At 37.0% G+C, this 15,060-nt stretch overlaps 1 protein-coding gene across 2 annotated transcripts in view; it reads right to left on the bottom strand.

Annotated features, from left to right (window-relative positions):
• FKBP15 (FKBP prolyl isomerase family member 15) overlaps positions 1-15,060 on the bottom strand; it is a 54,191-nt gene that overhangs the window by 33,363 nt on the left and 5,768 nt on the right. For both annotated transcript variants that reach the window (XM_045563584.1, XM_045563586.1), the window contains exons 2-8: positions 13,828-13,943; positions 7,412-7,496; positions 6,896-6,965; positions 4,170-4,244; positions 3,754-3,852; positions 1,268-1,417; positions 319-387 (exon numbers count right to left, since the gene is read on the bottom strand). In XM_045563584.1, the coding sequence (XP_045419540.1) occupies positions 319-387; positions 1,268-1,417; positions 3,754-3,852; positions 4,170-4,244; positions 6,896-6,965; positions 7,412-7,496; positions 13,828-13,943 (664 nt within the window). The remainder of the gene's footprint in view (positions 1-318; positions 388-1,267; positions 1,418-3,753; positions 3,853-4,169; positions 4,245-6,895; positions 6,966-7,411; positions 7,497-13,827; positions 13,944-15,060) is intronic.

Genomic DNA, 15,060 nt, shown 5'->3' with positions numbered 1-15,060 from the left:
TCATGACACACTTCTAGAAGAACAAGTTTCATCTTTTTCCTTGTTAGGGTACAGGAAGGATGTAATAACTCTCCCAGAGTCACAGGATGAAAAGAAAGGGTAAGGAATATAGGAAACATATGTACCCATCTTCACAGTGTCTCATAGATAAAAATCTCCCAAACGCAGATAATTTAACACGTTTTTTCCCCTCCTATTTTTCAACTAAGCATTTCCAGACTCTCAGAAAATATATTCAGGTTAGAAAAATTCCACAAAATTAAATCTAAAGCCCACTGCAACTGATAAAACCACACAAAAACACAGCCAAGCCTTTACCTTGATGACTTTTCCTGAACCTAATTTCAGGCGAAGCAGTTTATCTTTGTTAGCAGTGGAGTCAAAAACCTGCAATTTGATAAAAAGTAAATGAGGTCAGCCAATTTCAAAAATAATAAGAATCATTATGCTATTCAACTAATTACATACAAGTATAGTGCTTCTGGAATAGGGAATACCAAATATACTAAGAAAATAGTTTTAAAGGACCTGAAAAGATGAGACCACATCATGGCTAAAGGGTGTTATCACATTATCTCTGAAACAATGATTTTCCAGGTTTTTAAAAATACATTTCTACCACCATGTATTTAAGCACTTTTCATCTATAAAACATTTTTAAACAAATTATCTTATTTGATGCTGACACCAATCCTGCCAAGTAAGCAGAGTAAGGATCATTAACCACCATTCACAAATAGGAAAAAAATAAAGAGCTTAACTGACTAGATCAAGGTCAAATTAGGATAAAATTGAGACTTAAATCTATGTTTTTTAGAAACTCATAGTCTAAAGATCTTTCTCTTATACTATATTGCTTTTGAGGGCTTAATAATATTAAAACACAAAAAGCCCAACATATTTACAGTATCTACCATAAGAAAAAGTGTGAGAAGGATCTAAAAGTAACTTTTAAGATGTAATCCCATAAGAATATATTGAAGTTTAAAACTGGTATAAGAAGACAAGACGTACACATCAACAATTCGCAAAAATAGTACTTGGGAAATTGGTTTGCAATTTCCCTAAGTAGGAAAGAGTGGCACTGAGCAGATTTTACACATTAACATTTTATAATATGCCTCAAAAGCAGTTGTAACGACTAAAGCAGGGGTCCTAAAAAATTTCTATTTGACAATAGCAGCAATTCACAGTAATAATACCTTCACTGTGAATAGCCTTCATGCTGTTTAAATTATAAAAGAACTTGTAGGGTACATTTTCTTACCTGACCCAGCACATGATTCTGAAAGAGCCAGGCAGTATAGGCCACTTCCAAAGAATCTCCAACTTCTACAGCAGGGCCCTCTGCCACAATGAGGTCCTGGGAGAGCACTGCATCCAGGGAAGAAGTGCTGTTGCACTTGGCAATGCACACCTACAAGACAAAATCCAGGCAGCATTAATTTTAGCCCAATAAGTACTCATTCTATTAGTGCTACTGCTCTTTCCCAAACAGCTACATCCACTAAAAAAAAAACCAGATTACATGTTCAGAAGTAAACCGTCCCAAAGTCAGTAATCTTGCTAAGAATCAATGTGCCTAAGAGTACGGTTTTGGCATCAGAATGTCTGGGTATTAACTTTGTGAACTGGGCCAAATAACTGAATCTCTATGTACTCAAAAGTCCTCATTTGTAAAATGGAGATAAAAGTTTCACATTTCTCATAGGGTGGTTATGAACATCAAGAGAGCTAATTATAAGTAGAGTACTTGGCAACATACCTGGCAAATAATAACCACTCAATAACTCAATAAGCACTCAATAACCATTAGCTATGATTACTATATTGATTTACTGTTTCAGTGTTTGGGAACCAATGGAAGAAAGGGGAACTTCTAAAAAATTTCAAAAGATACCTCTAAAGAAAATACACTAGAAAGAAGGCCCTTTAAAAATCATGTCATATTCCCAGAATTCACATCACTACCACCTACAGATTTGGATATATTATCTTAGTACAAATCTTAAACAAAGGAATCAGATACATCTTTGTGAAAAATTATTCTATAGTCCATATTTTAATATAGTACACATTAGAAATTTGCTACTCATTTTTTTAAAAAAGAGTTTCATTATTACAATCAAATAAATGCTAACTAAAATAATGAGACATCATTTTTTATCAAGTGAATAAGACTAAAAGAAAATAAGGAACATATTCTAAATGCTGCCCAAGGTATAATGAGAAAATTGACATGAGTGTGAAATAGCACCACCTTTCTGGAAAGCAGCATGCCAAGGTGTATTCAGAACCTAAAAATATCTGGACTCTGACCCAGTCATTCACTTATGTAGAAAGAAAGCCTAAGGAAATATGTTGGGGGAAAAAGGATACAGACTTATATTTTTAAAAAATGCTCACTATACTATCATTTACTGCAGAGACAGAAAATCTAAATGCCTAGAAGTAGGGAATGATTATATCTGGAATATCTGTTATAGACTGAATGTGCCTCTCCAAAATTCTTATGTTGAAATCCTAATTCCCAGTAAGATAGTACTAGGCGATGGGACTTTTGGCAGGTAAGTAGTGAGGGTGGAGCCCTCATGAATGGGATTAGAGCTCTTATAAAAGAGAAAACCCAGAGAGCTCTCTTGCCCTTTTTCTGCTATGTGGGGATACAACAAGAAGACAGCAGTCTGCATCCTAGAAGACCTCACCAGAACCCAACCATACTGGCACCTGATCCTGGACTTTCAGCCTCCACAACTATGAAAGATACATTTCTGTTGTTTATAATCCATCTAGTCTATGGTTCTTTGTTATAGCAGCTTGAACTAAGACAATATCCATATTATGCTGTATTCAAAAAATATTTCCAAATAATTTTTCAGGAGATAGAAAAAGATGCATTGTACATTTTTAAATAAAATAAGCAAGATACAGAACTGTTGAATATATTATGCATAGGAAAAAAGGAAATATAACACGTTAACAGTGGTTACTTTGGATAGTAAGATTACAAGTGATTTTTAAAAAAAAATGCTTTTCTAAATTTCTGTGAGTATGTAGAAACTTTAAAAATTCTTTGAAAACACTATTTTTAAAAGATAGTTTTAACTACCACAGTGACAAATAGAAAAATAAAATTTTTAAAAAGACAGTTTTATTTATTCCTCAAAATAATTTATATAGTAGAAAAATGTTTTTATTAAATTTACATTTAGCCTTTTTTTCTCTTAAAACGTCTCACTGTCAAGCAATTTCAATCAGCATTCCTATTATTTTCTTGAAATCATACAATAGCTCAAGTGACAAATTTTGTAGGTTTTGTTTGTTTGTTTGTTTGTTTGCTTTTGAGACAGGGTCTCGTACTGTTGCCCAGGCTGGAGTGCAGTGGCCCAATCACGGATCACTGCAGCCTCAAACTCCTGGGCTCAAGCAATCCTCCTGCCTCAGACTCCTGAGTAGCTGGGACAACAGCTCTGTGCCATGCCCTCCTAATTTTTCTATTTTTTTGTAGAGATGAGGTCTTGCTATATTGCCCAGGCTGGTCTCAAACTCCTGGCCTCAAGCAATCCTTCCACCTTAGCCTTCCAAGTAGCTAGGACTACAGGCACACACCACCATGTCTGGCCCTTAGTGGGTTTTCTATGCTTGTCACTAACAAAATATAGCAGACTATGGGTTTTCCATATATTTTCCTAAAATTAAGGGAAATCCACACACATATTCTGGTTTTTCACAGGAAGACTAAGATGGTATCACCTGTTTATTGAACTCCACAGCAGCCTTTTCCGACTCAAACATGATGGACCAGTTTTGTCTCTGGTCATCATAAAAGGTGCTATAGTTATTGGGCCGAACCTAGGGAAAAGAGAAATGTTAAGGTAACTCATCCATAAGCAGCATATCAGATAAATCTGACTGCCTAAACCTGACTAAGGTGGACCCAAAGAGAGGTATCAGGGACCTTTCTTCTTCCCTCCCACCTTCCACCAACCACTCCTTAGTCCACACTCCCAGAAGAAGCCAACAGACCATTCTGAGAGGCTCTGTTAGATTCCCACAATGACACCTAGGGCTGAAGCACCAGATCTAATTTCTACTACATACGTTCAGACTAATCTTTCCTGTAAACCTATCCCAAAGGAGCTAATGATTCCAATATGAGGAAGTCTTACCATTAGCTCAAAGTTCAGATGAATCCTAGCAACAGTGACTGGCTGTTGCTGACTGATATAAAGAAGAATCCTATACTGTACTCCAGCAAAGATGGACAGGATAAAAAAGAGAACAGAAGTTAAAAAGCAATACATGTCAGTGGTTATGCTTTATATAGCTATAAAATTCAAAATCTGTTCATCCTTTAAAGCTTAGATTTTTAAATGATATCTTTTCACTATCCATTTTAATCTCTTGTTTTGGCCTTAACTGTAATTGGTATCGTCTTTATTTTGTTGGTGTTTTCATTTATACAAGGAAGGGGTCATTTAGAGATAGCAACTCGTTGCTTAAAATGCACTTAAATTGAGGAAAAACATATAGGAAAAGTCATAAATCTAAAATGTACAATTCAATTTTCACACATATTAATATATTACACATATATACATCCATGTGACCACCAACCAAATTAAAAAAAATAGAGCATTTCCAATACTCCAGAAAGCTCCCCTATGTCCCTTCCTAGTCAATAATCTGAGGTAACCACTATTCTGGTTACCCTGAGGTAACCCTGAGGTAACCACTGTTCTGATTTCTATCACTGATTAACTTTACAACTCTTACATTTATATAAATGGGATTATACAGTGTATACTCTTTTGTCTTACCTTTCACTCACCATGTCCGTAGGATTAAGCCTTATTACTTCCATACCAGTACTCTGTTCTCTTTTATTGTCACGTAGTATTCAATTATATGCATATACCATTATTTATTCATCCATTCTCCTGCTTACGGACTTTGAGCTGTTTCAAGTTAGAGGCTATTATGAATACTTCTATGAACATTCTCCATCTCTTTTGGAGGACATAGACAATCTTCTCACTTCATTACATGTCAAGTAATTTTTGATTAAAGGCCCAATTTGTATATAAAACAATATGGGAGATAAAATCAGAAAACTCTCAGTAGAAAACATTGGGGTAAATTTTCAAAGCCTTGGTTCTGACAATGGATTCTTAGACATAACACCAAAAGCACCATGACAAAAGAAAAATCAGACAAAATGGACTTTATCAAAATTAAAAACTTTTTTTTCTTTTTTTTCTCCTGCGGAATATGGCCCAACAAAATTAAAAACTTTTGTGCATCAAAGGACATTATAAAGAAAGTGAAAAGACAATCTACAGAATGGGAAAAAATATGTGCAAATAGGACTTAATATCTAGAATGTGTTAAAAAAAAAAACTATGACAACTCCACAAGAAAAAGACAAAAAAATCATAAAATTGGCAAAGGGCTTGAATAGATATTTCTCCAAAGAAAATATACAAATGGCCAATAAGCACATGAAAAGATGTTCAACATCATTAGACATTAGGGAAATGCACATTAAAACCACAATAAAGTACCACTTCACACCTACTAGAATGGCAAAAATTAAAAAAAAAGACAAGAAAACCCAGAAAATAACAAAATGTTGGTGAGGATGTGAAGAAACTGGAACCTTCCTGTAATGCTTGTGGGAGTGTGAAACAGTGCAGCAGCTATAGAAAACAGTTTGAGTGTTCCTCAAAAAGACAAACATAGGGTCGGGTGCAGTGGCTCATACCTGTAATCCTAGCACTTTGAGAGGCCAACGCGGGAGGAATGGTTGAGGCCAGGAATTCAAGACCAGCCTGAACAAAGAGGGAAACCTCATCTCTATAAAAAATAGAAAAATTTGCTGGGCATGGTGGCACATGCCTATAGTCCCAGCTACTGGGGAGGCTGAGGCAGGAGGATTGCTTGAGCCCAGGAATTTGAGGTTGCAGCGACCTATGATGACGCCACTGCACTATAGCCAGGGCAACAGGAGGAGACTCGGTTTCAAAAAAAAAAAAAGCTAAACATAATTACCATAAGGCTCAGCAATTCCACCCCTCACATATACCAAAAAAAACCAAGAATAGGAACTTGAACATATATGTGAATGTCAAAGTTTATTGCACCATTATTCACAATAGCCAAAAAGTGGAAACAATACGTGTCCATCAGCTGTTGAATGGATAAACAAAATGTGGTATACACATACAATGGAATATGATTCAGCCGTGAAAAGGAATGAAGTACTGATATATGCTAAAACATGAATGAACCTTGAGGATATTATGCCAAAGGAAATAGCCCAGTCACAAAAAGATAATACTGTATAAGTCTACTCATATGAGGTATCTAGAATAGGCAAATTCACAGAAACAGAAAGTAGATTAGAGGTTATACGGGGATGGGAAAAAGGGAAATGGAGGGTTATTGCTTAATGGTTACAGTTTCTGTTTGGGATGACAAAAAAGTGGAAACAGAGAGCAGTGATTGTTGCTCAATACTGTGAATGTAATTAATGTTACTGGATTATGCACTTAAAAATGGTTAAAAGGCAAATTTTATATATATATATATCTCCTCACACATACCACAATGAAAGAAACAAACAAAAAACAAATTATTAAAATTCACTCCCAGAAGTGGAGGGACTCTCCAAGTTCTTAAGCTAGGACCATATCACAAAGGTCCAATTTAAATATTTTGAATGGCTGGATTTGTTTTAATGCACAATGTTAAGCAAATATATATACCCAATATTACAAATTCACATTTAATATAGTCATTCCTCTGGCAAACACTGGGCAGGCCCAGATAAAAACCAGCGCACTGGTATTATTCGGGACACTTGAATATAAAAGGGATGTGGGGGCATTCTCACCTCTCTGGCTGTGTGGTTCCCCAGGACTGCAGCACCAAATTTGCCCTGCTTTACATATTGACCATTTGTGCTACAGAAGCAAGAAAAACATCAGGTATTAATACTCCCCTAAACTATGGAGAACCAGCTTTCTTTCCTGCCATATAGAAGTGGGGAATCTAGTCATTCAGCCTCTGGAAAGGGACATAGGGGAGCAGTTTATAATTTAAAGCCCTTACACAACTTCTTTACTCTTTAAATATGCCGCTCATGCTATCTCAGTGGAGTGGCTTTCTTTGAAAGCTTTGACAGTTGTTGAGGGTACAATTACTTCCTAAAAAGAGCAGACAAGACAATGGCTCTTCAAGTTTTATGCACAGAAATTCCCAATTAAATGTTATAAGTACTAGTGATACTTTGTCTATGAAAGGGCTGAGTAACCATTTTGCAATGAACAGAGATTTTAGAGAAAAGATAGGAGCTTAACTGCACTCCTCTCCACCAAATTTCAGAAAGCGTTCCTTCTCAGCTACTTACTATCGATAGGCATGGACTGCTGTTGCATATAGTACTGTAGAAGTGCCCATGGTGGTTGGTGCTGTTTTTGGTGTTGACTGATTTCCTGAAGATGAAGAAGAAAAAGCTGTCATTCATTTCTTGCTTGAAACTGATTTTTAACTGTTAAATTACCTTTAAAATTCTTCTTTACATCCTATAGTTAGTGTTACAATGCTTTCATGACCCTTATACTCATTTGATCCACAAAACAGCCCTATCACCTAGCATGAGGTGAAGAAACAGGCTCTAAGCGCTCAAGTGCCTTACACAATTACACAAGCCTAGGACTAAGAGCCCTTGACTCCAACTACAAAACCATACATGTCAAACAAAGAAGTCTTCGAGCTGGACAAAGAGCATTGTCTAGAAAGCAAGGTCATATTCCATCTACTTTTCCCTTTCTAATATTTTGACAGCTAAAATAAATAAAAATAAAGTTATTTCCCCCTCCTTTACTTCTAGGGCAGGAAATTTAGAATGTTATTCAATAATATCCATTACTTCACAAAATGCTATAGAGCAACACTAATGTTTTAAAATAGCATATTAAGAATAAATCACATATTTATGTTCACTATGTAAATGTGTTGATGGAAGAGTAGTAAGATAATATTGTCATGGACGTAACAACCAAGAACTTATTTTCCAAAGTACTCTTGTTTGGTTTATTTTTTTCTATGGACACATTTTTTTTCTGATTACAGAGTACAAATGCATTGTAGAATATTTAGAAAATATAGAAACACATAAAGGAAATAAAAATGACCTACAATCCCACTACCCAAAAATAAACAGTGTTGATAATCTGATGTAATTATTCCTAGTCCTTTCTCTAAACACATAAACTCTGTAGCTTTTTGTGTTTTTAAACAAAATTAATAATAAGATTTGACATCCTCTTTTTTCTCACTTAGTACAAGCATATCCCTACACTCTTCAAAACAAGTCTCCAAAACAAAAACAAAATAGTCCTTAAAATGCTTTCTAGTGGCTACATAAAATACTATATTATGACTCTACCAGAATTTACCCAATTTCCAATTATTTGACATTTCCTTGGACTGTTTCCAGTTTTTTTCTATTATATATAATATATAATATGTCCTTAAAACACACATTTGTGTATGTACCCCTGATTATTTTCTTAGAATAAATTCTTAAAAATAGAATTATGAGGTGAAGAAATATAAAACATTTTAAAGTTTTGTTACATCCTGCCCAAATGTCCTCAGAAATGCCATAGCAGTTTATACTTCCACCAATAGTGTGAGCATGCTACTTTGTACCCTTGCCAACAGACGGAGTTATCTTTTACATCTTTACTCATGTGATGGGGGCAGTAGGAAAAGGGCAATGCCATCTCATTGTTGTTTTCTGTGCATTTATCGAAGCAGAAATTTAACATTTTCTGTAGTTCTTTTGTTTTTTAACGAATTCCCTATTTATGTTGTTTGCTGATTTTCCTAGTAAGGTATTCATGTTTTCCTTACTCTTTTGTAAAACTCTGCAACATAGTTTTTAATTCAATCAGTACGTTCCAGCTGTATGTAACATAACTCCTGATAAGTCGTCTATGGCAGAAAAAAGTAAGGCCAGAGTTAGGTTATCAGGAAGAGTCTAGAACACTGAGAAAAATTACTGTCTCCCCAAAGTCAGCCTAACATCCTCCTTCACATTAGTTCAGCTTTTCCCAGGGCATGTGGGCCAACATCTCCATATCTAACCCCCTGGACAGGGAAAGTTGTTTGTGTTTTGCCAGAGGGATAGGCACTCAATGAGAAATCCTGGGATCTTCTCAACCGTTCAGCATTCCTTCCTCTCTGAAATCAGTATTATTCAGATTCTTGAATTTCCCACTCAGAAGGACCTCTTTTAACATTTGGTTTTGAATCATTTTTTCCCCCAAGCAAATTTTCTTAGATTATAGTTTGTTTCTTCAGGGAATATATACATACATATACATATATTCCATATGTTGGATCTTCTATCTTCAATATTTGTCACTTTCTCTTGAATCATTTTTATCTCTTAACTTTTTATTTGTATTTTTTATTTTAAAGTTTTCCTCTTTTAACTTTCTATTTCTCTTAGGCAAAATCTGTTGTGTTTATTCCTGTGTTCCTTCTATTAACAGTTTATTCTTCATTTCTGAAATAATTTTTCTTATATTTCTAATTCTTACCTGTGCCCTCTTGCTTACTTCTAAGATTTTCTAATTCTCATTTATGTTCTCATTTCATTTCCTATGTTCTTAATGTTTTGAAATAGGTGGTTATAGTTTTGATCTATTCAGTGAGAGAGTTTCTCACAAAACAGAGCTCTCACTGTCTAGTTGTTATTTTTCTCCTTGCTCTCTTTGTTCTTATAATACCTTTACACAGGACTTTGATAATTTTCTATTGCCATTTTTATGTGAAATCTGTTTTTCTGAACTTTCAGAGGAGGCATGGTTCAGAGTAGCTTTTCTAACTTCACAGGTCCCTCAACTGTTGTTTTAGGGTAAGGGTCAAACGTGGTGGCTTCCTCCTGAGAAGTCCTGACTCTGTTTCCATCTCTACTTTCATCTGGACTTTCTCTTTCCTTCTCCTCCAATGTCCCTAACCTCCTCAATCTCTATTCCATTCCCAGCAGGTTCTTCTCAATATGGGCCCATCCTGGAAGGTCGCCCTTCCAGGTAGATGACTTTCAAAAGTTCATAGGGGCCAGGCGTGGTGGCTCAAGCCTGTAATCCTAGCACTCTGAGAGGCCGAGGCAGGAGGATCGTTTGAGCTCAGGAGTTCGAGATCAGCCTGAGCAAGAGCGAGACCCCTGTCTCTACTAAAAAAAAAAGAAATTATATGGACAGCTAAAAATATATATAGAAAACATTAGCCGGGCATGGTGGCGCGTGCCTGTAGTCCCAGCTACTTGGGAGGCTGAGGCAGAAGGATTGCTTGAGCCCAGGAGTTTGAGGTTGCTGTGAGCTAGGCTGACGCCATTGGCACTCTAGCCCAGGCAACGGAGTGAGGCTCCGTCTCAAAAAAAAATAAATAAATAAAAAATAAAAAAAGTTCATAGGAGCAAGACTACTCCAGCTCTTTTAGTCCCCATCCTCAACTCCTTGCACTTACCCACAACTAGAGTGGGTAAAACTCTTTCCAGTCTCAGCCTGGCCTGCCATACTTTCCATGAACACCTATTGGCTATTTTGGGGTTCTCTCATCTTAGATTCAGATATCTCGTTACTTCCCTGTTTTTTTTTTCCATACAAATGCTGATACCATGCAAGACTTGTGGCCATGAGTGGTTTTTCTACACATGCTTGTATTTTGGGGTTCGTGGGGATACCTTTTAATTGGTTTTGTTGTAAATAGTATCTATAGGTTTGTTTTTATATCTAGTTGTTGTTCTGCCTGTTTTTATAATACGATTTGAAGAGATTCAAGAACTATGCTGCAGCCATCTTCCCCATAAAGACTTACATATTTCCCTTAAACACACAGGGTCTCCTGTATTACAAATAAAGTATTTGTAAATGCCTAAAGAAGAATGTATAGGTAAATTTTAAGTTGAAATGTCTGTATAGTTCCCTGCTTAAAAGTATTTATATAACTAACTCATACTTGCTACTTCCTGATTTTGAAAAAAATCAAGTAAGCTGGGCACTGTGGCACACGCCTATAGTCCTAGCCACTCAGGAGGCTGAGGCAGTAAGATTGATTGAGCCCAGGAGTTAGAGGCTGTAGGGTACTATGATTGCACCTGTGAATAGCCATTGCATTCCAGCCTGGGCAACACAGTGAGACCCTGCCTCTAAAAAAAAAAAAAAATTAAATTAAATTAAAAATAAAAAGTCAAGTCATTTCATCAGGAGGGGATTAAGGTTGTTTCTTTTTCTCCACACTCATTTTACCCCTATCACTTTAACTCAGAAGCACACAGTTGATGAAAAGATATGCCAGGGAAATGTAGAAGCATAGTCTATTAGAAATATGGCCAGGTTATGGCTTGGAGAATAAGAGAAGCAACCTATAGCAAAGTTGCCAAAAGTGACAGGTAACATTTAAAGCAAGGGTCAGCAAACATTTTCTGTAAAGGGCCAATGGGAATAAAAAATAAATAAACAAAAATAAAATGTAAAATAAAAAGATCACAATTTATCAGTTAAAAAAATAAAGGGCCAATGGGCTGTGGTACAATATGAAATATGTTTTGTCTTTGTCCCCAGTTCCGGACACAGAGTTCCTAAGTCCCTTGTAATTTCCTAAGTGATAAGGGTGATAAAAACATCTTTTGTTGTATATTTGGTTCTTGCATGAAGTTCCTAAAACCCTCAGAATTGTCTGAATGATAGGAGTTTCTTTTGTTTTAAGTCCTTTTGATTATACCTGAGTTTATGTTTTTAAATATTATAAAATTTGTAGGAGGCCATTGGTTTGGACTGAGCTCCTGCACTAGGCCCAACAGATCAAATCAAAATAGAGTTACTCATTCTAAAGTTCCACATCAACAAGCCAAAACTAAGTTGTTTATCTGACTTTCCAAGAGAGAGAGAGAGATAACAGCCAAATCCCCAAATAAACCAGTTTTAGCCAGCATGATAAGAAAGTCCCCTCTGCTTTAACCTATACAAGGAAACTTTGAAATGAGCAACAGTTTTTTTGTTCTGTTTCTACTTTCTTTAGCCCTTTTCTTCCTATAAAGCCCACTTCCTCTGCTCAGCTCATTGGAACATTCTATTTCATAGAATAAGGTATTGCCCAATTCTAGAATTGCAAATGAAAACGAAGTAAGGTCTTAAAACTAAATTTGTTATAATTTTGGCTTTTAACAATACTAATGGGATGACTTAGAGAGGGACTCCTAGATAGCCTTAGGATGGAGCCAATCACCAGAAAGACAAAGTGATTAGAGGATTAGAGGGTTAGAACTTCCAGCCCCACTCACTGGCCTCCAGAAAAGGGAGTGGAGGGGAACCAAGTTCTATAAAAACTCTTCAACAAGATTTGATGAATTTCTGGGTTGCTAACCACATGGAGGTGCTGGGAGGCACCCAGAGAGGGCACAGAAGCTCCACCCTCCTCCCATACCTCGCCCTATCCACCTCTTCAACTGGCTGTTCATCTGTATCCTTCACAAAATCCTTTATAATAAGCCAGAAAAGGTATGAAAATGTTTCCCTGAGTTCTGTGAGTCATCCTAGCAAATTAATCAAATCCAAGCAGGGGGCAGTGGGAATCCCAGTTTGTAGCCAGATGGTCAGAACTACAAGTGGCTGGACTTGCGATTGGCATTTGAAATGGGGCCAGTCTTGTGGAACTGAGCCCCCAATCTGTGGGATCTGACACTATCTCCAGTTGGAAAGCATCAGAATTAAACTGAACTATAGGATACCCAGTTGGTGTCTGCTGGAGAACTGCTTGGTATGTGAGGAAACCCTCGACCCCACATCCAGGGTCATAGAAGTGTGCTGTGAGTGAGTAGAGAGTAGAGAATAAAGGAGGAAATGGTTTCTTTTATCCTCTTACATGGGCCACATGGCATCTATTACAACTACTCAACTCTAAATATCCTGACAAATATACTCAGGGCCAGCACTGTGCCTAGCATGTAAAACGCACTCAATGGTTTATCTGCATTTAACAAATATTTAATTTAATGTTCCTCACTACCTGTCCTTCTCAGGACTATTACTATCTGTCCCTTACTCCTCTTTAGGTTCTTACACAAAGACAGCAAAGTATAGAGAAAGGAATAAAAGATTTGGAGTCAGTCAGATCAGAGTTTAAATTTCAACTCTGTCACTTACTACTGTATGACCTTGATCAAGTTCCTTAACCTCTTTGAGCCTCTAAAATGGTGGTAGTCACACCTATTTCACAGAATTGTTGTGAATGAAATAAGACAACTCATGTAAAGTACCCGAGACCAGACTCGCAGCAGGTATTTTAAATATGTCAGTCCCTCCTCTCCTTTTCATTGAACACATGTTCATTCAATTAATATCCATCGTGTCCATCACAGTGAAAGGTACAGGGGATACAGCAATGCATGTAACTGTCTAGTTGGGAAAAATTCAGTCAGCCTATAGCTAACTCAACTCATCCAGGTGAAAGATCTGAAAAGTAGTTCTTCCTTATTTCCAAAACATTGCACAGTGTCTACTTAGAGTGCCTTGGGCAGTTTTAGAGAGTGGTGTCCACATGGGGCAGAAGAGCTTGCCTACAACCTTCTCCATCAGTTCCCAACAAAGGCACACAATCTAGTTGCTGGAATTCAGGATCCCAGATCTTAGAAAGGCATCCAACATTGGCGGTGAGCTTAGCCAGAGTGGTCAAGGACAGATGACCTGGCACGTCACTTTTAGAAGGCTGCCTACTCTTGCAACTAATCTGTTAAGGCACAACCATACTTACCTGTTGCTGCTGTTCCCTGGGCTTTCTTAGGCTGCTTTGGGGCTGTGTACTGGAAGAATTCATTTCCATGGCCAGCAGCGGCCTGATCCAGTCCAAAAAGAGAGGCCAGTCTGGCACTGTTAGTAGAAAACGAAATTTCATTGACATATCCCACATTGGAATCATTATAAAAACAGCTTACCTCCAACCTTGAACAAATACCTCCTTGACTGTATATCTCACCATTCAATACTGGAAATAGCAGCTAAGTATCTTTGAAATCAAGATTGTATATCTGATCTGAACATCATCATCTGACCCTGCTCATCCATAAAACTCTGGTCAAGGCATGTTTTCTTTCTGGACCTCAGTTTCTCCATTATAGATTGAGGTGATTAGTCTAGATGCTCTCTGTGGTTTCTTCAAACTGTAAATTCTTGCTTTTAGCAAATCATAGTTTCTAGTCACCCCTATTGGTTACTCTCCCTCCTGATTCTTACTAGTTTATTAAATTAAAATGAAACTATATTACAAACTTACCTATCAAACATGGTCCCTGCTATCATATCATCTAACAGGTAGGACCATTCTTGTATCATCCCTTGCATTATGCTCCCACCATTCCACTGAAACTGCTCTTGCTAAGATCACCAATAACCTCTTTGTCACTAAACCCAGTTTATCACTCCTTATCCTACTTGACCTCATGCTACCTTTTTATACTGTCAATTAATTTGTTCTTCTTCAAACAAACTCTTCCCTTGACTTCCCTTGATCATTCACAGTGGTCTTTCTAAAAACCAAATTTAACAAAGTCTTTCTCCTCCTTAAAACCTTCAATGACACCTCAATATTACCAAGATAAAAATACAAACTCCACAAGATAGCTTTACAAGGCCCTTTAAGACCTCACCTCTTCTTACTTCTCCAGCTTCATATCTGGCCATTTCTCACTTCCAGCTGAGTGCTAGAGCCACCCTGAGGAACTGTCAGTTTCTCAAAGGAAGCAAGATCTTTTAAATCTCCAGCCTTTGGAAATACTGTTCCCTCTGCCTGAAATATTCTTCTTGTTCTTCCTGTCCCCTGGAATTTGCCCCTAATCTCAAAGTGTAGGTTAGATGATCTTCCTAGGTGCTCCCATAGTCCTCTGTACTTCATTCATTCAAGAAATAGGTCAGACACTGTGCTAAGTATACACTGGTGGGCAAAACTGCATTTTACTTTGAAGGAGCTTATAATCTAATGAGGGACTGT

The sequence above is a fragment of the Lemur catta genome, chromosome 10 (genome assembly GCF_020740605.2).
Source record: "Lemur catta isolate mLemCat1 chromosome 10, mLemCat1.pri, whole genome shotgun sequence".
In the NCBI taxonomy this organism is placed as follows: Eukaryota; Metazoa; Chordata; class Mammalia; order Primates; family Lemuridae; genus Lemur; species Lemur catta.
Note: the sequence above shows the minus strand (reverse complement) of the source record. Positions and strands in the feature narration are given on the sequence as shown.